General features: G+C 35.7%; 1 protein-coding gene across 1 annotated transcript in view; it reads left to right on the top strand.

The window, feature by feature from the left end:
* The window catches only part of TAF3 (TATA-box binding protein associated factor 3), a 238,321-nt gene that overhangs the window by 179,206 nt on the left and 33,073 nt on the right, over nt 1-26,042 (top strand). The window contains exon 4 of the mRNA XM_027838857.1: nt 7,614-7,696. Coding sequence (XP_027694658.1) covers nt 7,614-7,696 — 83 coding nt within the window. The remainder of the gene's footprint in view (nt 1-7,613; nt 7,697-26,042) is intronic.

Raw genomic sequence — 26,042 nt, 5'->3', positions numbered from 1 at the left:
GCAAGTGGCATACTACATCATTAGTCTTCTAAAATCATTATCGGTCATTGCTCTGATTAGAGTCCTTACGTCTTTCAAGGATGTTTTCCATAGTTTTTGTACAAATAATACTCCTGGTTATGCTCACTTCTCTCTGAGTCAGTTCATGTAAATTTAATATAAGATATATATGTGTGTGTGTATATATGTTATCTACATATATATATATACACACATACATACATATATATATATATATATGATTCCCCCAGTTAGATGTAAAAACAATTTTTAATATTGGTTTTTGAAAATTTTTGAGTTCCAGATTCTCTCCCCCCACCTCTCCTCAATAAGAAGGCAAGCAATTTGATACAGGTTATGTATGTGCAGTCACACAAAGCACATTTCCGTGTTAGTCATGTTATGAAAGAAAATGCAGATTAAAAAAACTAAGAGAAATAAAGAAAAAGTTTGCATTGATCTACATTCAGACTCCATCAGTTCTTTCTCTGAAAATGGATAGCATTTTTTTCATCATAAATCCTTCAGAACTATCTTAGATCATTGTATTGCTGAGAATAGCTAAGTTACTCACAGTTGATCATAATGCAGTATTGCTTTTACTGTATACAATTTTCTTCTGGTTCTGCACATTGCATTTTGCATCAGTTCATAATAAGTCTTTCCAGGTTTTTCTGAGAGCATCCTGCTCTTCATTTCTTATAGCACAGTAATATTTCATCACAATCATGTACAACAACTTATTCAGCCATCTCCCAATTGATGGATATCCTCCCAATTTCCAATTCTTTGCCATAAAAGAGCTGCTCCAACATTTCTGTACATACAGGTCTTTTTCCTTTTTATTTTTTATCTCTGGGATGAAGACCTAGTAATGGTATTGCTTGGTCAAAGGGTATGCATGGTTTTATAACCCTTCGGGCATGATTCCAAATTGCTCTACAGAATGGTTGAATCAGTATACCACTTTACCAGCAGAGCATTAGTATCTCAATTTTCCCACATCACCTCCAACATTTGTCATTTTCTTTTTTTGTCATATTAGCCAATCTGATAGATATGGAGTGGTTTAATTTGTATTTCTCCAATCAATAATGATTTAGAGCATTTTTTCATATGACTGGAAACAGCTTTGAGAAATGGCTCTTATTTCTGTAAATTTGAATCAATTCTCTATATATTTGAGAAGTGAAGTTGTTATCGGGGAAACTTATCCTGTAAAAATTTTTTCATAGTTATGACTACTGTGTATTTCTCTCCATCCTGTTTTCCTCCTGTTTGTCCTACTCTCTCTCTCCTTTCATCCTGTCCATTCTCAAAAGTGTTTTGCTTCTGCTGACTTTTACCTCCCCCAATCCATCCTCCTTTCTCAATCAGCTCTGCTTTCTCTCATCCCTTTCCCCTTCTACTTTCCTGTATGGTAAGATAGATTTCTATACTCAGTTGAGTGTTTGTGTTATTTCTTCTTTGAGGTAGTTCCAATGAGAATAAGGTTCACGTGCTCCTCCCCACCTCCCCCCTCTCCCCTTCTACTGTAAAAGCTCTTTCACACCTCTTTTCTGTCAGATAATTTACCCCATTCTGCCTTTCCCTTTGCCCTTCTCCCACTGCATTCCTATTTCTCACCCCTTAATTTTATTCTTTTAGATAATTATCCCATCATATTCAACTCACACCTGTGTCCTCTGTCTATTTATACTCCTTCTAACTGCCCTAATAATGAGAAAGTTTTTAGGGGTTACAATTATCATTTTCCCATATAGGAATGTAAACAGTTTAACTTTATTGAATCCCTTATGATTTATCTTTCTGTTTACCTTTTTATGCCTTTCTTGAGTCTTATATTTGAAAGTTGAATTTTCTATTCAGCTCTGGTCTTTTAATCTGGAATGTTTGAAAGGTGATTCTTGGTCATAATCCTAGCTCTTTTGCCCTCTAGAATATCATAGTCCAAACCCTCCAATCCTTTAATGTAGAAACAGCTAAATTTTGTGTTATCCTGACTATGGCTCCATGATATTTGAATTGTTTCTTTTTGGCTACTTGCTACCTTGGCTACTTTTCTCCTTGACCTGGAAGCTCTGGAATTTGGCTGTAATATTCCTGGGAGTTTTCATTTGGGGAGCTCTTTCAGGAGGTGATTGATGAATTCTTTCTATCTCTATTTTACCCACTGGTTCTACAATATCAGGACAGTTTTTCTTGACTATTTCTTGAAATATGATGTTTAGGCTCATTTTTTTTTTATCATGGCTTTCAGGTAGTCCAATAATTCTTAAGTTATCTCCTGGATCAGTTTTGTAGGTCAGTTGTTTTTCCAATGAGATATTTCACATTTTCATCTATTTTTTCTGTTCTTTTGATTTTGCTTTATTGTTTCCTGATGTCTCAAAGTCATTAGCTTCCACTTGCCCAATGCTAATTTTTAAGGAATTATTTTCTTCAATGAGCTTTTGTGCCTCCTTTTCTATTTGGCTGATTCTACTTTTTAAGGAGTTCTTTTCTTCAGTAAATTTTTGTACCTCTTTTTCCATTTGGCCAATTCTGCTTTGTAAGGAGTGCTTTTCAGTGGTTTTTTTGTGCCTCTTTTACCATTTGGCCTATTGTGGTTTTTTGAGATGTTATTTTCTTCAGTGCTTTTTGTTTTTTAAGCAATCTGTTGACTCTTTTTTCATGATTTTTTTGTATCATTCTCATTTTTCTTTCCAATTTTTCCTCTGCTTCTCTCACTTGATTTTTAAAATCCTTTTGGAGCTCTTCCACGGCCTAAGACCAATTCATATTTTCTTTGAGGCTTTGGGTGTAGCAGTTTTGACTTGTTTGTGTTTTGATCTTCCCTGTCATCATCATAACTTCCTATAGTCAGGATCTTTTTCTGCTGTTTCCTCATTTTTCCAGCCTATTTCTTGACTTTTAACTCTATGCTAAAGTAGGACTCCTCTTCCAGAGTGGAGGGGCCACTATTCCAAGCTTCAGGTTTTTTGTGTATCTATTTCAGAGATAATTCTGGGGACCTGTAAATTTTTGGTTCTTCCAAGGTGGTATGATCTTGGGAGAGGTGTTTACTGCTCTCCTGGCCTGTGCTCTGGTCTGCGAGTGACCACAAGCCTCTTTTCCACCCTGGAACTGTGACCAGGGTCCCAGCTCCCCTGTGTCCATAAGGTCTGGTTTGCTAGTGCCCCTCCTTGCCCTGAGACTCAGATCTAGGACTGTAACCCATATCCATATATGGGCAATGCAACAGAGTCCTGCCCCTGTCCCAGTAAAGGGACCCCTGTAATCTCCTTCTGACTAGTTGTCTGATACCCTTACCATCTATGAGCTGAGAGATCTGGAAACTCTCACTGCCACCACTGATTCAGTTGCCTCCAGTGCCTACTGCTGGTTTTGCTGGAGCATGGACTGTGCTGGGGCAGTCTGTGCTGCACTGAGCTCACTTCTCATCCCAGTGCAACAGACCTTTCCTGCTGACTTAAGTAGTCTTGGGCTAGTCCTTTGTGGGTTCTGCCACTCCAGAATTTGTTTTGAGTCATACTTTAAAGTTTTTTGGAGGGGTTTTGGGGAAAGCTAAGGCAAGTCTTGGTTCCATCTCCCATGTAAGGCCTTTCTGAAACTATTTAATAATTTCTAATTAATGAAATGTGATATTCCATTACGTTCATATAACATAATTTGTTCAGCCATTTTCCAGTTGATGGAAGCTTCCTTTTTTTTTTCCCAATTCTTTGCTACAGTAAGTACCACTGTATGTATTTTTGTACATATGTGCCCTTTCCTTCTTTCTTCTGTCTCCTTTTGGAGTATATGCCTACTAGTGGTATTGCTAGGTCAAAGGAGAGGTACAGTGTAGTGACTTTGGGGGCACATTCCAAAATGCTTTCTAGAATGGCTGGATCAGTTCACAGCTCCACCAGCAATACATTAGTATGCCTGTCCTCCCACAACTCTTCTAATAATTGTCATTTTCCTTATTTGTCATCTTTGAAAATCTGATAGGATTTGGAGCATTTTTATATGGCTATTGATAATTTGGCTTTCTTCTTTTAAGAACTTCCTGTTCATATTCTTTAGCCACTTAATTATTAATGAATCAGTTCTCTATATAATTTCAAATTCAGACTTTTATCAGTGAAACTCACTGCAAATATTTTTTCCCAATTCACTTTTTCCTCCTCTTATTTTAACTACATTGCCTTGTTCAGAACCTTTTCGATTTTTTATGTATTCAGAGTTGCCCATTTTATCTCCTGTGATCCTTTTTATCCCCTATTTGGTCAAGAACTCTTTCCCTCTCCATAGTTGGGAAACCTGTATTTCCTTCCTATCTCTAATTTCCTTATAATATGACCTTTTATATCTAGGGCATGTGTCTATTTGCAGCTTGTTGTGGCATATGGTATGAGGTGTTCATCTAAGCCTAATTTTTTTCAGACTTCTTTTTATTTTCCCTAGCAGTTTTTTGAAATACCAGATCCTTGACTCAGTAATTTGTGTCCTTGGGTTTACCAAACACTCTTCTACTTTGTTCCCATCTCTCTGGATCATGTGTACCTACTCTGTTCCATTAATCAACTTGTCTATTTTTAAAAATATTACTAAATTATTTTGATAACTACTGCTTTGTTGTATATTTTGAAATGCAGTACTACTAGCCAACTCTTCTTATATTGTTCATGATTTGCTTTGATGTTCTTGATATTTTGTGCCTTCGTGTGAATTTTTCCTAGTTTTATAAAGTAATCTTTTGGTTGTGTGATTGGTATAGCACTGAGCCTGTGAATTAATTAGGTAGTATTGTGATTTTTATTATATTAATGACTCAACCATGAGTAACTAATTCATCTCTAATTTTTAAAGTCTTCCTTTATTGCTGTAAATATTACTTTATGGTTTTGGTTTTACAATTATGATGTATGTCTTGGTATGTGGACTCTCAGATATTTTATGAAATTAACAGTAATTTTGAATGGAATTTTATTTTCCGTATCATTCTGCTAGGGTTTTTTTTAATAATGTATAGAATGGCTATTGATTTTTGTGGGTTAATTCTGCTATTTTACTGAAGCAGCTCATTGTTTCTATTTGGGGACATGGAGAGGAGGAGGGAACATATTCTAGGTATTGGGAACAGCTAGTACAAATGCATCTATGTAGGAGGTAGAGTAGCAAGTTTGAAAAATAGCTAATTAGTTCAGTCTGGCTATAACATAGAGTTTGTGAAGGAAACTAATGAGAAATAAGGAGGCAGGGGGAGGGAATAAACATTTATTAAGTGCCTACTGTGTGCCAGGCCTTCTGCTAAGTGCTTTGCAAATAGGATCTCATTTGATGCTCACAAGAACCCTGCAAGGTATTGAGCTCAGGTCTTCCTAACTGCAGAAATTAGACTGGAATGATAGGTTGGAACCAGATTTTAAAAGTTGTCAAATTACAGGTGGAAGATTTTGTATTTTAACGTAGGGGAATAGGAAACCACTGAAGTTTTTTGAGCATCTGAGTGATGTGGTTATTCCTGACAAAAATTATTTTACAGGATGGGGTCAAGTGTGTATAAACAATAAATAGCTAACTGTTAGTATTCAGTATTTGGAGGATTAGAGAGAATCAGAACAATGGAGTCCTTTACTGACCAGGCTGTTGATCTGTTCTTTACTTTAGGGTCCCTTGAGTACCCTATTGTGTCAGGCTACACTACAAAGTGGAACTGTATATGAAGTCCTTTCACACTGTACTGCCAGAGGCTAGTTGATTATTGTTCAACCACTCACTTTAGAGGAAAAAAAAATTATTCAGACCAAGTGTCCCATATATACAGGACATTTCATTGCTGCCTACTACACATTTACCTTATTTCACAGATTTTCCAGAATCTCTAGGTTAGAATTCAGAGATTTCAGAGACTACGTAGGCCAACCCATACCTGAATAGTAATCTCTTGTGGAACAAGTCTGACAAATAATCATTTAGTTTTTGCTTGAATACCTCTAGCCAGAAACTGTCCACTTCTTCCAGAGGCAGCCCATTCCACTTTTGGACAACACTAATTGTCAGGGGTTTTTCCTTCTATTAAGCCAAGATCTCTTTCTAGACAGCCTCTCCCCAGTGTTCATAGGGCCACTGATTGGAGCCAAACAGAACAATTGTTGTACCTCACAGAGCTTCGGCAAGTACTTGAAGACAAATAACATATTATCCTCAGAGTCCCTGAGTCTTCTCAAAGCTAAATTGTCCTATTCCTTCATCAGATCCTTGAGTAACATGATCTCAGATCCTCCCGGTCATGCCTTTGGATGTACTTCACCTTTTCATTGTCCCTAAAGTGTGGTGCCCTGAGCTGTACATAGTACCGCAGATGTTGTCTATTTGACATGGGCAGAATGTAATCCTCCAGGAATTTTTCACCCTTTATCAGTAATTTACCTAGTCTCCAATGATACTAGAACTGTGGTTAAACTGTTTCATTTTTCAGTAGACACTCCATTATCTTCCCTACCCCCATTCTTAATACAACACAGATACCATTACATTGGAAATTTATCTCATTATATCCCAGACAGAACATATTAATGTTTGTACATTTCTCTCTGATGGACTATGGGCAGTGCCTGACAGAAGCTACTCTGAACGCTGAAATGTAAAAACAACAACAAAAGAAGTTGGGAGGCTGAGTAACTAACAAATACCTAATTGTTGTTAATCAGTATAACTGTTGCCTTTCAAGCTAGAACTTCATGTCAAGCCTTATTGAAATTTATCTCAAGCACCCCAGAGCAAAATGCAGCCCGAGTTTAGACTGGAAGAGTAAGTCCTATATAATAAAATCACCCAAGGTAAATTCAGATTTAGATAAGGTTTAGATAAGAAAGGGAAGAAGGCAGGAAACAAGCATTTATTGAGCGCTTACTGTGTGCCAGGCACTATGCTAAGTGATTTATAAATTTTATCTTACTTGAAACTCATAATGACCTGGGGAGGTAAGTGCTGTTTTTATCTCCATTTTACAGTTGAGGAAACTGAGGCCTACAGAAATTAAATGATTTGCTCAGGGTCACACAGCTAGCAAGTATCTGAGGCAAAATTTGAACTCCAGACTTTATGGTTTCAGACTCTGTGTTCTACCCACTACTCTTATATGGTACAATATACCGTTTAGTATTTGACAGTTCTTTCCAAATTCAAGAAGTTAATCTAAATCGACAAAATCAAAGGCAGAAATAATTTCACTTGATTATTTACATTGTAGAATTGAATCTTGCAAGATTTCTCAAAGTTACTATATACGCTTTACTTGTTGGGATGCTGGAATGATTACTTTGCTCTGAATTCCTCAACAGCTCTTAAGATACTGTACTCTATGACAGATATTATAATATACTTTACTGTAATATAATATAGATTGTCATATTTACAATATAAAAAAGTGATTTGTAAATCACTTAGCACAATGCCTGACACCTAGTAGGTGCCATATAAATATTTATTCCCTTCCCCCCTAATTTAGTCATAGTTGAGACTTGAACTTGTTTATCGAGTTCTTAAGAGGTGGGGTGGAGAGGGAGGAGTAGAATATTTTATTGAAAACTGTGTTTTTCTAATGTGCTCTTTTTAAACAGATAAAAGTAGAACCAGTTGTTCCAGCCCCATCACCAGTTATTCCCCGACTGACACTACGAGTAGGTGCTGGCCAAGACAAAATGTAAGTACAAAGAGCTTTGAATCAAAGAAGAAAAAATAATTCTTTCATAATTTTCTTAAACTTAATCCTTTTCTAAATTTTATCTAAAGTTCCATGAAACCTTTGGATTTGCAATCATAAAATCCTTTTTTGGTGTATTTTATTTAGTATATTTCATTCAAAAAAATTCTAGATTGTTTTATATGCTTCTTCATATGTAGCTACTTTTGCTGATTTTGATCTTACAGGGTTTTTTGTTGTCATTTCAAGACTGGTATAAGGCACTTTTAAAATAGAGCATAAAATAAAATCTGGTGTGATAGATTTTTAGGGAATCTGTAAACTGTGATAGGAAAATTTTATATCTTCATTTTTACTAACCTTTGGTTTCTTTTGTAATCTTTTGTATTTTATGCAATTAAAAACCTTATTCTGAGGAGGGATTTATAAGCTTCTTCAGATGACCAAAGGGGTTCATGACACAAAAAAGGTTAAGAATTCCTGAACTAGAGAATGAAATGCCATATAATTAATGAATTTGTGGATATAATGTTATGTCTTCTTAAGTACTTATTTTATAACATCACAGCAGAGAAAGAATATTCTTTTCTAGCTCAAGTAGTAAATGTTTTTGCTTTTGTAGGAAAGAGACAAAAGTCCAACAAAGGCTTGATTAGACACATTATATGAAAAATAATAACTGAAGCCCTCAATGACTATTAAGAAACAAAACAAAGTTGGAAATGTGAATCCAGGTTTTTAAATTATACTGAATGCTTTACACTAAGTCACTGGATCAACCACCCCTTATTTCAAATTAAGGAATTAGTGATTTGTATTTCCTCTCTTTCTGTGTTTTTAGCATCGAAAACTCATACATGATGTATTAATGAAAAAATAAAACCCTCACATGGTTAATGTCAGAAATGTGTTTTGTAAACTTAACCATTATATAAATGTTAGTTATTACTTTAAGCAAAAAAGGAAAATCAGTCTCATTACTTTGGTGTCACATAAGATATCTTTCAGTAGAATTCCACATATTAAGAATCTAATATATATAAACATGTCCCAATTTTTGTTTCTTAGACAAAATCTTAAACCAGAATAGGTTAAACTGTGAACAACCAAAGATTAGTAGAGAATAGATTCCCAAGGCATTCAACTACCATTCAATTTATAGCCATGAAAATTGGTTGTGTCCCTGAATTGGGCCTAAGAATTTACTTAGGATAGGGAACAGAAAATTGGGCTTCTCACATTCTCAGTGGTTCATTTCATCCAAAAGGCATTCTGCAGTCTTCTACTACTTTATCTGCCGTTTCCCAGTAACATGCACCAAAGTACTACAGTGTGGCCACAGGTAGCAAAGGCTCTTTTATGTTTAAAAACATTTTTTTTGAACTTTTTTCAACAAAAATCTTTTCTTTCCCTCATTGAAAGGAAGGAAGGAAGGAAAAAAAAAATACTTTTTTTTTCTTTTAAAAAACAAATATGCGTTGGCGAGCCAAACCAATTCCTGCATTGTCAATGTGCAAAAAATAGATGTCTTCTTCTACATCCTGAATTCATCACCTCTCTGTCAAGTGTTAGGTAACATACTTCAACATTAGTCTGCTGGAATTGTGGTTGGTCATTGCATTAGTCAGAATTCTTAAGGCTTCCAGTTATTTATCTTTGCAGTGTTGTTGTTATTGTATAAATAGTTCTCTTTGTCCTGCTTATTTCACTCATTATCAGTTCATACAAGTGTTCCCAAATTTCTCTGAAACCATCCCTTTCATCATTTCTTATAGTCCAGTAATATTCTGTTACATTCATGTACCATAATTTGTTCAGCCATTCCTCAAAAGAATGGAAACCTTATTAGTTTCCAGTTCTTTGTCACCACAGAAAGAGTAAGAATAAATATTTTGTACATATGAGTCCTTTTCCTCTTTTGCTCATCTTTTTGGGGTGTAGAGCTTTTAGTGGTATTGCTAAATCAAAGAGTAGCTATGGTTTAGTAACTTTTTATGCGTAGTTCTAAATTGCTTTGCAGAATGACTGGACCAATTTACAATTCTACCAATAGAGTGTTAATGTACTTGTTTTTCTGTAGTCCTTCTAACATTTGTCATTTTCCTTCTTTGTCAATTTTGCCAATCTGGGGAATATGAGATGGTGTTCAGAGCTGATTTAGTTTGCGTTTCACTAACTATTGATGATTTAGAGCCTTTTTTTTTTTTCATTGACTACTATTGGTAGCTTGGATTTCTTTCTTTGGAAATGACCTACTGTAATTTTTTGACCATCTGTCAGTTATAGAGGCAAAGTCTGTTTGTGAAAAGGACATAATCCTCTAGAAATGGAAATGAAGAAAAAAATCACAATTTTTTTAAAAGCAGGTGCTGTTGCTGAAATTGTGTGGGCAATTGTCCCTATTTTCTTTTTAGTTTTGATAATACAGAGCTGCTAGTGGGGGGCATTTCCACTAAAAGGCTTAGAAAATATAATAGAAATGTTATTGTGCATTGAACCTCTTTCCAGAAAGGTCTGAAGTGTACAGTTTTCTCCTCACTTCATAAGTCAAGAACGATCCACAACTGTCAATTCATTGGGGGACAAATGAGCAAGGAAGTGGTCCTCTCTAGAAATAACACACTAAAGAAACTACTTACCATTTCTGTAAATGTTTGCTAGTCTTTCTTGTCAAAGGGAAACTATTTCTTCAACAGATACCTCATATCCTAACTTTTAAAAGAATTCTGCACCAGCTATTTAAGCACATATGATAGATCACTTAGACTGATGGTTCTCACTAAAGAAGCAAGGCATAGATATATTTGCCATGGAAAATTATCTGAGGTTGGTCTTCAGCACCAAGAAGAATATCCATTGCCTTTTTGATCTTCTTTTACTGGAACTTTTTTTCCCCCTCTCTTTCAGTAAGTCACTACTTGCCAATGATATTGGAAACCTTGCAGTTCTGTTTCAGAACTGAGAATTCCCAAGGATTCTATAGCCAAATTTCTCTTGTAGTTCTAGTACTTTGATAGCAATGAGATTCCACCTACAAGCACATACACTTTAAGAAAGAATTATTGATGCCTTTTGTTTTTACATTATTATCATACCTTGAAGTATTTCCCTCCCCAAGTTGAACCTTCCCTTGTAGCAAAACAAAAAAAAATTCTGACAGATTATACAACATTCTGACTTGTAGTGCCTCACCTTGTACTGATTGGGCTTATTTTCAGCTCTCCAGGGCCTTGAGTGGTTTTTCATTTGTTAGTGTTTGGCTTCCTTTAAGTGATCTTTTCATTTATATTTTTGTATTCTTTATGTACTGCCTTCTTAGTTCAGTCTGCATCAATTCATGTAGATCTTCCAATGTTTCTCAGAATTCTTCCTATTTGTCATTTCTACATAATAGTATTCCGTTGAATTCATATGCATAAGCTTTCAGCTATCCTCAGTTAAATAGTAGTTACTTTTTTCCAGTTTTTTTTTGTTTCTGTGTGTGTGTGTGTGTGTGTGTGTGCATACATACATATATACACACACATTCATATATGTGTTGGTGTATATATGTGCACATACATATAAACACACGCATATACCTTTGCTTTTACCTTTGATCTCTTTTCCAACTTGTGGGGATTGTTGATGTGGGATGTGAATGATTTTTAGACATTTTTCTTTTCTTGCCTAATTCCAAATTATTATCCAGAGCAGTTGGACCATTCATAGCCACTGCTTCCCCCCCACCAACAGTGTGTCACTATGGTATTTTCCCATTTGGAGAACCAATGTTGTGAGTGACTTAATCCCCCATTTCATGTGAGACCTGAAGTATTTAGCCAAAGACAAATAAAGGAAAATCCTTCAGTGCTTCCACCAATTGTTTTTTTGTGAACAATTAAATAAACTAATAAGCCAGATATACTTTGATAGCATGGTTCTTTGTGCAAATTTGATTTTTTTTTTGGAAGAGGCTTTTTTTTTTTTTAAGATTTTTAGGCAATTGGGGTTAAGTGACTTGCCCAGGGTCAAACAGCTAGTAAGTGTCAAGTGTGTGGTCTTAGGCCAGATTTGAACTCAGGTACTACTGACTTAAGGGTTGGTGCTCTATCCACTGCACCACCTAGCTGCCCCCAAATCTGGTTTTTTAAGTGATGAAAAGTAAGGTGTTATTTTAAATTTTATTTTATTTTAGAAAATTTATTTCCTATTTAGTCCCTATGTGGGAACCTATTCATTTTTTAAAGTATTCCTTTTTAAAAATTTATTTTTAAACCTATTTTTATAAGTATTTTTATCTCCCTTCTCCCATCTTCCTCCTTCTGCTAACAGAACAATAAAAAAAACCTCACTGTAAGTATCCACAGTCCAGCAGAACTAATCCTTATATTAGCCATAGCAAAATATGCATGTCTTGTTCTGAATTTTAAGTCTGTCACCTCTCTAACAGAAGGTAGGAGGCATGATTTATCTTTAGGCCTCTGGACTCATGGTTTATTAATGCATTAATCAGAATTCTTACTTCAATTTGTATCAGATCATAGAAGTCTTCCAAGTTTCTTATGAAACTATCCATTTCATCATTTCTTATGGCACAATAATATTCCGTTATATTTTTATGGCACAGAAAGCGCTGCTATAAATATTTTTGTACATATGAGGCCTTTTCCTCTTTCTTTGATATTTTTGGGCCTATTAATGGTATAATTGGGTCAAAAGATATGCACCATTCAGTAGCTTTTTGAATTCCATTCCAAATTGCTTTCCAGAATGGCTGGGCCAATTCACAACTCTACCAATAATGTATTAGTGCACCCATTTTTTCCAAGGCCCTTCCGGTAGTTTTCATTTTCATCTTTTGTCATCTTTGCCTATCCAGTGGGTGTTAAGTGGAACCTCAGAGTTGTTTTAATTTGAATTTATCTAATTATTAATGATTTGAAGCACTTTTATATGACTATTGTTAGATTGGATTTCTTCTTCTGCAATTCTGTTTATTTCCTTGGACCGTTTATCTATTGAGGAATGCTTCTTAGTCTTAGAAATTGGAATAAATTCCTTATATATGTTAGATAGGAGACCTTTATCAGAGAAACATACTGCAGAGATTTTTTCCCCAGTCACATATTTCCTTTCTAATTTTAACTGCATTAGATTTGTTTGTACAAAACATTTTCAATTTTATATAATCAAAATCGCCATCATGCAGGTGCAGGCCCTCAACCACTTTACTCCTGGGTATTACAAGAGCCTTCTAGCTGGTCATTTCATCCTGCATTCAACTTCTCCCTGCTTCAGTCCATTCTGAATTCAGCTACCAAAGCAATCTTCCTAAAGCACAAAGCTGACCAAGACACCCTCTCCTACTCAGTAAACACCAGTTGTTCCCTATGACCTTTAGGATCAAATATAAAATCTTCTGTTTGGCTTTTAAAACCCTTCACAACCTTGTTTCTTCCTACCTTTCCAGCCTTCTTAAAACTTTGCTTTCTTCTGTGTACTTCACAGTCTAGCAACACTTGCATTCTTGCTGTTCCTTGTACTTGTACTTGATACTGTACCTCACAACCCCATGCCTTTTTATTGGCTATTCCCCATGCCTGAAATTCTCTTCCTCCTCATCCATGCCTCCCGACTTCCTTCAAAACCCAACTCAAAAATCCTACCACCTACAAGAAACCTTTCACATAACCTACCTCCCTATTAATGCTTGTGCCTTTCCATGGGGATCACCTCCCATTTACATAGTATATGTATTGTATGCACATAGTTAGCCAGTCAGTAAGGATTTCTTAAGTTCCTCCTGTGTGCCATGCACTGTACTAAGCACTAAGCACTGGGGATACAAAGAAAGGCAAAAAAGAGTTAGCATAGAGATGATAAATGAATCTGTGGGAGCTAATGACATCATTAAGCAAAATAGTATAGAAAAAAAGAAGGCTCAGGACAAAGCCTTGGGGAACACTTGTGTCTTTCGCATGTTGTCTTCCCCATTAAAAGGAGCACCCCTTGAGTGCAGAGACTATATTTTTTTTATTTTCTTTGTATCAGTACATTAGTACAGTGCCTGACACATAGTGAACACTTAATAAATGCTTTTTAATGTATTGATTCAATGATTCATCACTCTCACTATCCACCAGGAAAAAAGAATAGGCTGGTCAAGTAGCAAGAGCAAGATATATCCCATGATTAGTCTGAATGCTCTTTTGGTACCCAGGCTATGACCTCAAATGTAGAGGAAAGCTCATAGCACATTAGAACTTTATGGACAAATGTTGCACAGGACAGATAGGACCCAGTGCATTATTAGAGGGAGAATATTCATCACTGATATCATGAATCCATTATTGAAGTAACCATATACTGCTATGAAGTAATTTCCTGTATATGACTCATTCCTTATGGGTACCTTCTTATGAGATAGTGGTATTCTGAGATTTGCAATGATATTGTATAACTGGGAAAAGCTTTATGTTTAAACAGTGGGTATTTAGGATCATAGTGAAAGGGCTTTAGACATCCAGCCACCTCATTTTAGAGATGAGAAAACTGAGATCCAGCAAGATGCCCAAGGTCACACAGGTAGTAAGTAGGAGAGCCAGTGATCATTGAAACCTGATTTGCCAAATGTAATCCAGTCTACTTACTTCCTTTTATTCCATTCTAGACTCAACTCGTCCATCTGCAGTGCCTAGCTCAGATATTTGTATTAATTTATTATTGTATAGTTGATAGTGCCATTCCAAGCACTTGTCATAAAATGGGACCATAGATATTTTACATCCATTTGATTAAATTCAACAGACATTTAAATGTTTACTGTTTCCTGTATGGATTTTAAGTAATTTTGTTAATAAGTAATTTTAAGTAATTATAGATCTCATTGAAGAGACATTCTAATGTTCTGGGGGCTTAATGTAATAAAAGCAATGTATCCTGCAAATAGGAGCACCAGGAGTACCTCACTGACCGCATTTAGAGGTTCCTGCTTCCTTTAGGATCTTAAATAAAACATCTTGCATCACAGTAGTGACTTTGTTGAGCATATGTCTTCCTGATATATGCATTGCTTATGTCTCCTGAAGAATATCATTTATAGAAGCCTGTCTTCTCTTTTCACATTTCCATCAAGGATACTATTGATAACATATATGGATCAAATTTAAAAAAAATTTTAAAAAGATGGGAATATGATCACATGTTTTTTATGTAGCCGTCTTGTTTGGCTTTTTTAAGGAAAAATATTGGTATAGCCCATGGTTTTTCTGTTCTTTAGTGTCTTCTCCATAGCAAATTATACATTATATAAGAAGTTAGGCAGAAGCCAAATTTGTGATTAACCCAGAGCTCACTTCCCATTTAATCTCATTCCTCAATCAAAGATACTGGCTATTAGAATGGATTTTAGAAAGGTTAATTTGTAGAGGAGGTAATAACCCTGGATAGATAACTACAATGAGACTTAGGGAAGGAAATCATTTCTTAGTGTGAGATAGACTGAGGAGGATAGGATCTACAAAACTTTGGGAATGACAGCAATCTGGGTTTTAGATCTATATTGGCAGATTCATTACATAATGGAAAGAACACTCTGTTTGGAATCAGGATATCATTGAAAATCCCAGCTCTGTTACTATTAACATAATGACCAAGGCGTTTCACCTCTTGGATCCCTCACTTAAATTAGGTGATCCTAAAGGTCCCTTCCAGTTTTAAAAACTGTGATCCTATGTTGAGTACAGTAAGGTCGATCCTATGTTGAGTACAGTAAGGTACCCTTTTCTCTTTCCCACTCTGTCTCTGCTAGTCTGTTATGGCTACCTAAAATTTTCACCATTAGTTCATTCCTTTGGGGAGGAGTAAACTATTAATGACCAATTCTGTATCAGTAAGGGTTTACTCAGTTAACATAAACTAATGGGTCATAGAACAAGTGAATTTTAAGTCACCGAGGAAAATGATAACTGAAAAAAAATAAGAAAAAGAGTTATATTAATAATAGTTTCAACCTAAGTCAGAAAGCAAAAATAATGGTGAAAATATACTGAGAATGTCTAGAACTCTGATAATAAAGTCACCTGCCTTACCTGCCATGCCATTCCAATTATAGAAATAGCAGTCTCTGGGACAAAACAAACCATGATACAACTGTTAGTCAGCAGTACCTGAGACAGTTTTTGTTGAAACTCTACCACCATCTTACCCCTTTTTCTTTTCCCTATCCCTTCTTCTGTTCTTTCTCCTCTTTTTTCCATTGTCTATGCTTCAGGCCTTCCAATGATGTTGTTTAGCCCAGAGGTGTCAAACATTTAATCCTGTTGCCTGCAGCATTCTTGAGTGCAGCTCGAACCAGATTAAAATGTAATTGGGAAATATTTAACAAAATAAAAAATAATACAGTAAAATATAAATGACATTGCATTTTAAAACTATGTCAGTACATGGCCCACAGAAATTCTTATGTATATAGATTAGTGGGCCCCATTTTTGTTTAAGTTTGATACCGCTGGTTTAGTCCTATTTCTTGCATTTAAAAAGAAGCTTGCTAACCCTGGTGCTAGAAATGTGAATCCATTTTTAATTAATCTATAAAGTCAACTTAGTAATCTAATTTCATCTCCAGGTTTATTTTGTCAACTTACAAAGAAAAAGCATTTTTTCTGTCATTTGAACTTATTAATGTCTTTTTGACACAAAGTTTTTTAGTGTATCTTGTCTGGAAGAAAACACATTGAGCAATTCACTGAAATGTAAAATTTTGCGTAGCAATGAAGTTTTGACCTACTGTGTACTCTATTGAGTTTTGATCAGTGTTTATTGTTACATTAGTTTTTGTCAGAGTTTAGCCATGACAGATATGGTAAGGAACTTTGGGCCTTTTATCTAGAAGCAGTATAAAAGATGAAATGAAAGGTATATAGGTTTCCTGAATTAGCTAAGTTCCTTAGAATGACTTTGCAGCTTAATTTATTAACTAATTAAGTACATGTTTCTGTTATAGGCACTTCTCTTCAATTAAAGATATTTTTATATATTAATTATTTATTAAGATCACTTCAAGGTTATTCTTTGAGAAATTAATGAATAATAGTCATTGTTTCTAAATGATAGTAATATTTAATACTAGGATCATAGAATTCTAGATTTATTTGGGAGGGGGAACTTTAGAAACCATCAGATCCAAACCCCTCATGTTACAGATAAGGAAGCTAAAGTTGAGAGAGGTTAAGTGACTTGCCCAGGGTCACATAGCCACTAAAATTACTCAAATTGACTGTAGTTACTTATAATAGCTATAAAAATAATGCTATTATTTATCAATGATTTCTAAATTTCATTTTTCACTTCTAATTTCTTCTAGATATTATATTATACTCTTTTTCCAACTTGGATTTGTTTTAAATTTGTAGACAATTCCAAAATAGGTTTCAGTGCCTTCTGGTATTTATACCTTTTTTTTCCCCCCAAATGTAATGATTTCTAGTGAGACACAGCTATGGGTGTCACTGGATTTCTTCTATTAAGGGTAATCCTTTCACTAAAACAGCCTTCTATTAATAAATACTTTTAAAATGCTACTGTTTTCACACAAATTGTACAATTTTCTATATTAACTTTCAGTGTTTAGCTTTGAGTACTTGAGCCTAGTAGGTGACTTTCATCAGTTATACTTTCTAGTTCACTTATATATATTTTGAAGAATGTTAAGCTAAAACATTGGTCTTTAATTTAAAACAAAACAAAATCATGAAGTTTAATGTATGTAAGTTTCCAGAGACATTTGATGTCTTTGTGTAATCTCAAGCCTTCTTGCTCTTAAGAGGCAGCTGGTGATGCAGTGGATAGAGTGCTGAGCCTGGAGCAGAGTAGACCTGAGTTCAAATTTGACCTTAGACACTTACCTCAGGTGACCCAGGACAAGTCACTTAACCTCTGTCTGCCTCAGTTTCTTCAGCTTTAAAATGGGGATCCTAACATCTACCTCCCAGAATTGTGAGGACCAAGTGAGATAATATTTGTAAAACATTTAGACCAGTGCCTGGCACATAGTAGTCATTGTATAAATGCTTATTCCCTTTCTTTCCCAGCTAAAGTATTTGGACTATGCAAATAGAAACAGAAAAATAAGGAAAGAACCTAAATAATTATCACATTTTAATGCAAATTATCTTTTTATATTGTAGCATTAATATTTTATAGAATGTTGCTTGTATTGTGGTCAATATTAGCAATAAATTACTGTAGGCAAGCAACAACAGGTAGTACTGATCTGGCTATCTGCATTTTCTCCTCTACCTACTCGAAGCATCCATCCCTGTCTTCATTTTAGTATATGTATTCAACGGGCTACTTAAGGTGAGTCAGATTTTTGTGGTTTTATGGAAGGACACCGACGAGACAAAGAGAGCAAAGTATTTGTACTTTTATGTACTTGGTATTCTAGGCTTTTTACATCAGCCTAGGAGAATTCGAAACTTCGATATGTGAGATTCAGTTGAATGGACAAGGTTATGTTGTGCCTAAAAAAAGAGAGAAGTTAGCAGGAACATAACTTTCCTCAAATATTTTAATTTGCCTCAACAAAGTACTAGGTTATTCCCCAAGACTAGAAGTTGCATAGAGGTTACCAACGTGCTTTAGTAGAGTTTCCTCATGAGAGAGTTCCATATATTAGTGAAACCACAAGTTCAGTCTTTATCCCTATTAGAAGTAAAAGAGTTCATGTATTTTCAAGAGACATGGGAAACTATTTGTTTCATGCTGGTGGAATGTACTAATATTATAGATATACCAACTAAAATTCTCTATAGCCATTAAGCTGATTCATATCATATTGTAATTTTGCAAGTTCTTCATGTTATCTTGTATCTTAATATTTCTTGTATAAATTAAACAGACCTAATTCCTAACTTCATAGAATACAGAATTTTCTCTTAAGTATTTAAGTAATTTCTTTCAGAGATCTTAACCATTCTACTGGTATTTTGAGTTGAGGTATTCATTACCTGATTATATTACTGTACTCAAATTCTGATGAAATCTTTAAATTTTGCAATTATTCCTGGCATTTTGCAGTTTATTTTTTATTACAAAAAAAATGATACAAAAATGCAATATTTTCAGTAAGAAAATGTCAGGAAAACTAGCTTTAGGTTTTTGGGAGTGCTGTTAGCACTGTTAGTGCTGTTAGTAAAAACAAGTGGAAAGATTATAATCAAGGCTTTTCCATCTTAGTTGTAAACAATTACAGCAGTTCTTGCATGGATGCCACATTAGAAGACTTGGGAAAATTTACTGGATTCCATTCTAATGCAATTAGAGCTAATTTTGTTCTTTAAATGAATTAAAGGTCACCTAGTAAATCTAGCTTATCTTTAGTCCAGGCTTCAATAAATTGTTTTATTTAATTTGTTGTAAAAGATCTTATCCTTAATGGGTCTAAGTCTTATTAGTTCACTTAGGTTTTAAAATATTTATGACCACCTTTTTAGATATGATTTGAATGATAGTTAGAAAGTTTTTCTCTTCAGTGTTATCAAGGCACCGAATCACTAATTGAGTGACTATGGGAAAGTACTTAAGATTTGTTATCTAGAGGAAGCTGATATAGAGTTCCTGAATTTTAATGTCCTTTAACCTGTGATAGACAGATAATTCAGCAATATTGCTGTGGCCTTTAGATTATTCTTTGGTTATTCCCCTCCTTCCCTTCCCTCCCAGTAGATCCAAATACTCTCACTTTCAGTGTTTAAAAGTAGTACTTACCTATTGATGGAAACATTGAAGTGCTCTTCTTATTACTACAACTGACAGAAACTTTAAATTGTGTTCTTTCATTCCTGATAACACTTGATACTTAAAATTAATTAAGAGCATTTCCAGAAAGGTTTTTGGGGCATTAGACAATTGATTGTTTTTCTCAAGGCATTTTGCTTCTAAGGTAAATGCTTTGTGGCATTGTAGTATTTTTATAGTTTGCTGTATTGGTCCTCTAATTCAGTCACTCAGTTCTCCACAAGCACCTAGATTTCGAAGCATTGAGTGAAAGGAAAATTCAGAGTGTTTAGCTCTAACTCCATAAACTATCTGAGCAGTGTGTGAACGCAAGTGTGCATATGCCTGGCCATGCAACAGAGCTGTATACTTTTTGGGTCTGGAGGAGAAAGGGTTGCCTTACTGCAATCTCAATGATTTGAACCATACTTTAAATTAGATAATCTTCATTCTAGAAACTTATATAAGTATGTAATAGTAACAAAATAGAGTGGATTTTGGTCAATTTAAAAGCAGTTCTTTGTGTTTACTAAGAAAAGGGATTGTGGAAGCTAACTTTTTGATCCCAAAATAAAGCAGGAGATGACTTGGGGTAGGGGAGCTATTCAATATGATTGCTTCTGCTACCTCACCCCTTAGCTATAATGTATTACTTAATTCTTTAAGTGATTTAAAGCATAACTAGCTGTCTAAGGTAGTCTGCTTAAAGTGAAACAAGTAGAATGACTACGTTTGGGAGTAATAGTGGATCAGTGATCTCATCCACGTGGCTATTCTCTCTAACAATGCAGATCACATTGTTTCCATGCCTGCCCATTTTGTGTGAATCTAGACCTTGTCCTCATGTAAATTTGGTAGGGAGAGAGTGTGAGGAAATATCTTTATTACATTCTAGGAGTCATCTTAGAATTCTGTTGACATTGCAAAAACACCAATGAAATATTCATTGGTTATCTTACTTTTTTTTAATGGTTTTATTGGTGTCTTCTGTTTCTTAAATCATCATAGTATCTTCCCTCTCCCAGGAGACTCATCCCATAACAAGTAGTGTTTTATAAAGAGTAAAAAAAAAAGATAAGCACAACTAATTAATATATCTTAAAAAGTCCTGGGGCAGCTAAGTGACACAATGGTTAGAGAACCAGCCCTGAATTCAGGAGGACCTGGGTTCAAATCCTAACTCAGACACATAACACTTAACTAGCTGTGTGACCCTGGGCAAGTCACTTAACCCCATTCCTAAACAAACAAACAAAAAAAAGTCCAGAAACATGTACATTGTGTATGTAACACCTGTGGACTTTCTACCTGCACAAAGGAGTAGTTTGGAGATGTCCTCCTCGTTTTTCTTCATTTGAGTCTTACTTGATCTTTATAGTTTTGTCACATTCATTTTTTTTATTTTTTTTAGTGCAGTTATTCTTTCCATTTACATGGTTGTAATTATTATGTATAATATTGTTTTCTTGGCTCTGCTTTCTTCACTCTACATCAGTTCATGTAGATCTTTTCATGCTTCTCTCTATTCATCGTGTACATCCTTTCTTACAGTACAGTAATATTTCATTACATTTATGTACCATAATGTGTTTAACCATTTTCCAGTTGAGGAGAATCTACTTTGTTTCCAGTTCTTTGCTATCACAAAAAGTACTGCTATAAATATTTTGGTGTATATAAAGACTTACTTAACAAGTGGCTTCCTTACAGGATAAGCCCAGTAATAGAGTCTCTGATTCAAAAAGTATAGACATTTTAGTTACTTTATTTGCATAATTTCAAATTGCTTTCCAAAATGTTTATACCATTTTGCAGCTCCACCAACAATGTATTAGTGTGCCTGTCTTTCCATATCCCCTCCAAAATTGACTCCTGGCAGTTTTTGTCATCTTTTCAACTTATCTCTTACTTTCACTGCTTGACTGACCTGTCTTTTTCAGTCAACCAGAAAACATTTATTAAATATCTATTATGTGCCAAGTACTCTGCAAGAGACTATAGATACAAGGACAGTAATGAAATAGTTTCTCTTCTCAAGGAGCTTATATTATATAGAAGACAATATAGATAGATACATGTAAGTTTATATACTATATATACAAAGTTAGTACAAGGTAATTTAAAGAGGGAGACACTAGCAGCTGGGAGGATCAGGAAAGTCCTCATATAGGAGATGGTGTTAGAGCTAATTTTGGGGGGAAAAAAACAGGGGGTAGGCAATGCAAAGGCATGGAGATGAGAGATGGAGTATTGTGTATGCAGAGTAGCAAGGAGACCGGTTTGACAGCACCCAAGGATATGGGGTTGGGGGAGGGGGAGAGTACTATGTAATAAGCCTAGAAAGGTTGGTGGAGCTAGGTTTTAAAGGTCTTTAAATGCCCAATGTAGAAGTTTACATTTGATCCTAAAGGCAATAGGAGCCATTGAAATTTATTCAGAAGGGGAATGGCATTGTTAAATTTGGGCTTTAGGAATGTCACAGGCCTAATGTGGAACATGAAAAAGATTTCAAGCAGGAAGATCACTTAGGAGGCTACTGCAGTACTTCCAAGAGAGGTGATGAGGGCCTGAGCTAGAGCTGGGAGAGATGTTGGGGAAGCAGAATTGATGGGATTTGGAAACTGATTCAATGAGTAGATAAGTCTTTTTCAATCATATGTTTCTTTGTCGACATTCTTTATTACTGCTTTTCCTTTATGTTTCCTTTTTTATAATGTGTCGCCTGTAGGCCTGTAGGCATAAAAGTGAATAAAAATGAACTATATTTCCAGCTTGGGGTTATAAGTAATGTTTGAAGTTAAGTGGTCTATGGCTTATAGCATATGACATGGAAAAATGCATTTCTTTGTAATGAAAGATGTGTCATAGAGGCCCATTTGTGGCGCCAAATTACTATAGGTAGGATAAAAATTTAGCAATTGACCTTTCCTACTGTCCCTCACAACTTTTCCCTACCCCTCCTTTGGACAGCTTTGAAATTGAAACCCTAAAAATGATTGTTCCTTTTGTTTGAGCAGTGAAAAAATGTTTTAATGACTGATTATTTGATGAGGTTATATCCATGGTCCAGCCACCAATATCAATTCTTGTCCATGTAGGTAGGTGCAACACAGATATGAATCATATTTGCTTTCTGTTAGAAAAAGGAACAGAAGTAGACCCTGTGGATGTCTACTACAGAGATGCAGATGTTGAAGTTTTGAGCATTGCTACCAGATGTTTCAGCCAGTCAGTTAAGTGCCTATTATGTGTCAGGCACTGCACTAAATTCTGTCAGTGCAAAGAATGGCAAAAGACAGCCCCTCTTCTCACAGTCTAATGGCAGAGACAACATGTAAACAACTTTACATACAAGTCATATGCAGGCTAACTTGGAGATCATCAATGAAGTGAAGGCATTAGAATTAAGGGGTAGCAGTAAAGGCTTTCTGTAGAATGTGAGATTTTAGCTGGGACTTGAAGGAAGCCACTGTCCTCCCAGTCACCCAGGTTTGGTGACCTCCTTGACTCTTGTTTTGTGCTTGCTCCAGATAACCAGGGAGTTGCCAAGTCTTGTTGTTTCTTCTTCACATCCCTTTTACATCTCTTCTTTCCAGTGAGCCTCCACCCTGGTGTAGGACCTCATGACCTCACCTACAGATATGTCAGTAACCTTCTGGCTCGTCTCCCTGCATCAGATCTCATCCTACTCTAACACACCCTCCACTCAGCTGCCACAGCAATCTTTCCAAAGTCCCGGGCTGGCCATATTCCACACTCCCAGTCCCCACCACCCAAACTCCTGTGTCTCTCTATTACTCAGAATCTTGTTTGGCTTTTAAAGTCCTTCCGAACCTGACTGCTTCCTATTTTTCTCACCTTCTTACTTTTCTCCCTTCCCAGTATTCAACAACACCCGCCTTGTTGCTGCTCCTCACATGATTCTTCGCCTCACAGCTCCATGTTTTTCACTACTTCTATTATGTTTCCCCTCCTCCCCACTACTTCATAGCTTCCCTAATTTCCTTCAAGACTCAGCTCAAATCCTACTTTCTGAAAATGGTCTTTTCCTGTCCCCCTCACTCTTAGTGCCTTCCTTACAAGATTACTCTCCATTTACACTGTACGCATGGCTCTGGAGGAAAGAGCAAGGCTGGTGACTTTGCACAGCCCTGCTGGGGGCAGCTAGGTGGTATAGTGGTTAGAGCACCGGTTCTGGAGTTAGGAGCACCTGAGTTCATATTTGGCCTCAGTCACTTGACACTTACTAGCTGTGTGATCCTGGACAAGTTACTTAACCCTGATTGCCTTGTTGCAGGGGAGAAGACATCACTGATGTCATTGGTCTCTGTTCGAGAGTGAAGGACAAACAACAACAATCTCCTAGGTACATAATTGTTTATGTGTTAGAAATTAGAATGTGAGCCCCCTTGAGGTCAGGAACCATGTACTGGCCTTCTGTCTATATTCAGTACTTAGCACAGTGCCTGGCACATAGTAAGCATTAAATAAATGCTTGTTGTCTGACTAACTCAAGTTAGTTAGGTTCTACCTGTTGGATTTGGGAGGCTTTTTTTTTTCCCAAGTAATTAATGTGTCTACTCCTGTTCTTCTCAAAGATTTTCTGAGATATAAAACTTCCAAGAATTTTCCCTTATCTTGGATATTCTTTAAAAAAACAAACAACTTTTCTTTTGGTGTTCTGTAATAGCTGTTGTTAGCGAATAAATAGTTATTTTCCTCCTAGTTTATATGGAGTGTTTTGTCACATTAATCTGAAAAGGGGACCTGCTGAAAACTACAGCCTACTAGAAATGTTTTTTTGAAACTTTTTTAAGGTAGCATAATTGCATTTGTTACTGGCAAATCAGGATTGTTACATAAACAGTTTTTGTTCAGTAATTTGGATTTTTCATATCCTATTTAGAAGGTTATAATCATAACTCTCACTATCATGCTGAATCCTAAACTTACACATTTAATTTTAGATGAATGCCTAGACAAAAACTTGTCACCACAGTTTAAATATTGTATATATTGCCTATTTTTAGTAATTGTATAAATTGACTAGTCTGTATCTAATATCAAACTCAGTTTGAAATATGTTTATTAAAGTGTCAGGTTTCCTGCTTCCTTTAACAGGGAATAGCTTGGTATATTACAAATAAGCAAAGGACCATAGCTTAACTTTGACTCATATTGGACTCTGATAAGACTTTTATTAATTTGCTTTACATTTACTTTTAGATACTTCGTAGTACTGTAAAACACAATTAAGCCCTGTGTGGATGAATGGATTTTTTGATCAATTGTAGTTTGGGAAGCATTTAAATGGATCATCTTAGTTTTGATCAGTTTGAAAACCCACTTCATGCCGGAAAGAATGGTAATGTCTGCTGTGCTCCATGCCCTAGGTATATAAAAACAAAAACAGCTCCTGCTATTTCAAGTGGCACATACTTTTTAGGAAGATAATATGGGCACATATAAGCATATAGAAAATAAATACAAGATAATCAGGGGTATGCTGCTAAATATTTAACAACCAGCTCTCTAGGGAAAAAAAGTACATGGCACATTTTGAGTTTAATTTGCGTTATTAACATTTTCTCCTTCACTTTCTCAAGTCTAGACAATCAACAAAACATTAAATCAAGCTCTGATTTGTAGCACTTGCTGATAATCCAGGTACAAATGCTCACACTGAAATTTAACAGTTTAACTCTGGCAAGCTGGTTCAAGGTGGCTTTAGTACACCCCTGAAGGTGGTTTGAGGAGGTAGGAAACTAGCAGCTAGGAGGACCAGGAAAGGCTTAATGTAGGAAGTGGTATTTGAAATGAGCTTTGAAGGAAGCTATGGATTCTAAGAGGTGAAGATGAATAAGCAGTGCATTTTAATGGGACATGTGAGGATCTGCAGTAAGGACAGTTTGGCTAGCCAGGGCAACAATGGGTACTAAGCCTGGAAAGAGTGAAGCTTTGTTTGTTGGCTTTGTTTGAATGTTTTTCTTTGTTACAAGAAAGGGTTTAGTGTGGGAGAAAGTTAAGGGTAAGTGACTAGTGTAAAAAGAATTTTGTTGTTCAGTTGTGTTCAACTCTTCCTGATCCCATTTGGGGTTTTCTTGGCAAAGATACTGAAGTGGTTTGCCATTTCCTTCTCCAGCTTATGTTACAAGTGAGGAAACTGAGGCAAACAAGGTTAAGTGACTTGCCCTTAGGGTCACATGACTAGTAAGTGTCTGAGGCCAGATCTGAACTCAAGAACAAAAGGGAAAAACTTCCTGACTCCAGCCCAGCACTCTATCCACTGGGACACTTAGCTGCCCTAAAGAACATTTGTTGTTGTTCGCTTGTATCTGACTCTGCATGACCCCATTTGGTGTTTCCTTGGCAAAGCTACTGGAATGGTTTTCCATTTCCTTCTCCAGTTCATTTTACAGGTGAAGAAGCTGCCCCTCTCCTTTTCAGCTTCCTTCTGAGTGTTTTCTTCCCTTGTTAAGTTGTAAAGCTCCTTGAGGGCAGTGACTGCTTTTCTTTTCTTTTCTTTTCTTTTCTTTTCTTTTCTTTTCTTTTCTTTTCTTTTCTTTTCTTTTCTTTTCTTTTCTTT

Source organism: Vombatus ursinus, unplaced genomic scaffold, assembly GCF_900497805.2.
Source record: "Vombatus ursinus unplaced genomic scaffold, bare-nosed wombat genome assembly UNPS02014830.1, whole genome shotgun sequence".
NCBI lineage: Eukaryota > Metazoa > Chordata > Mammalia > Diprotodontia > Vombatidae > Vombatus > Vombatus ursinus.
This window is presented reverse-complemented; position numbering and strand designations above follow the sequence as displayed.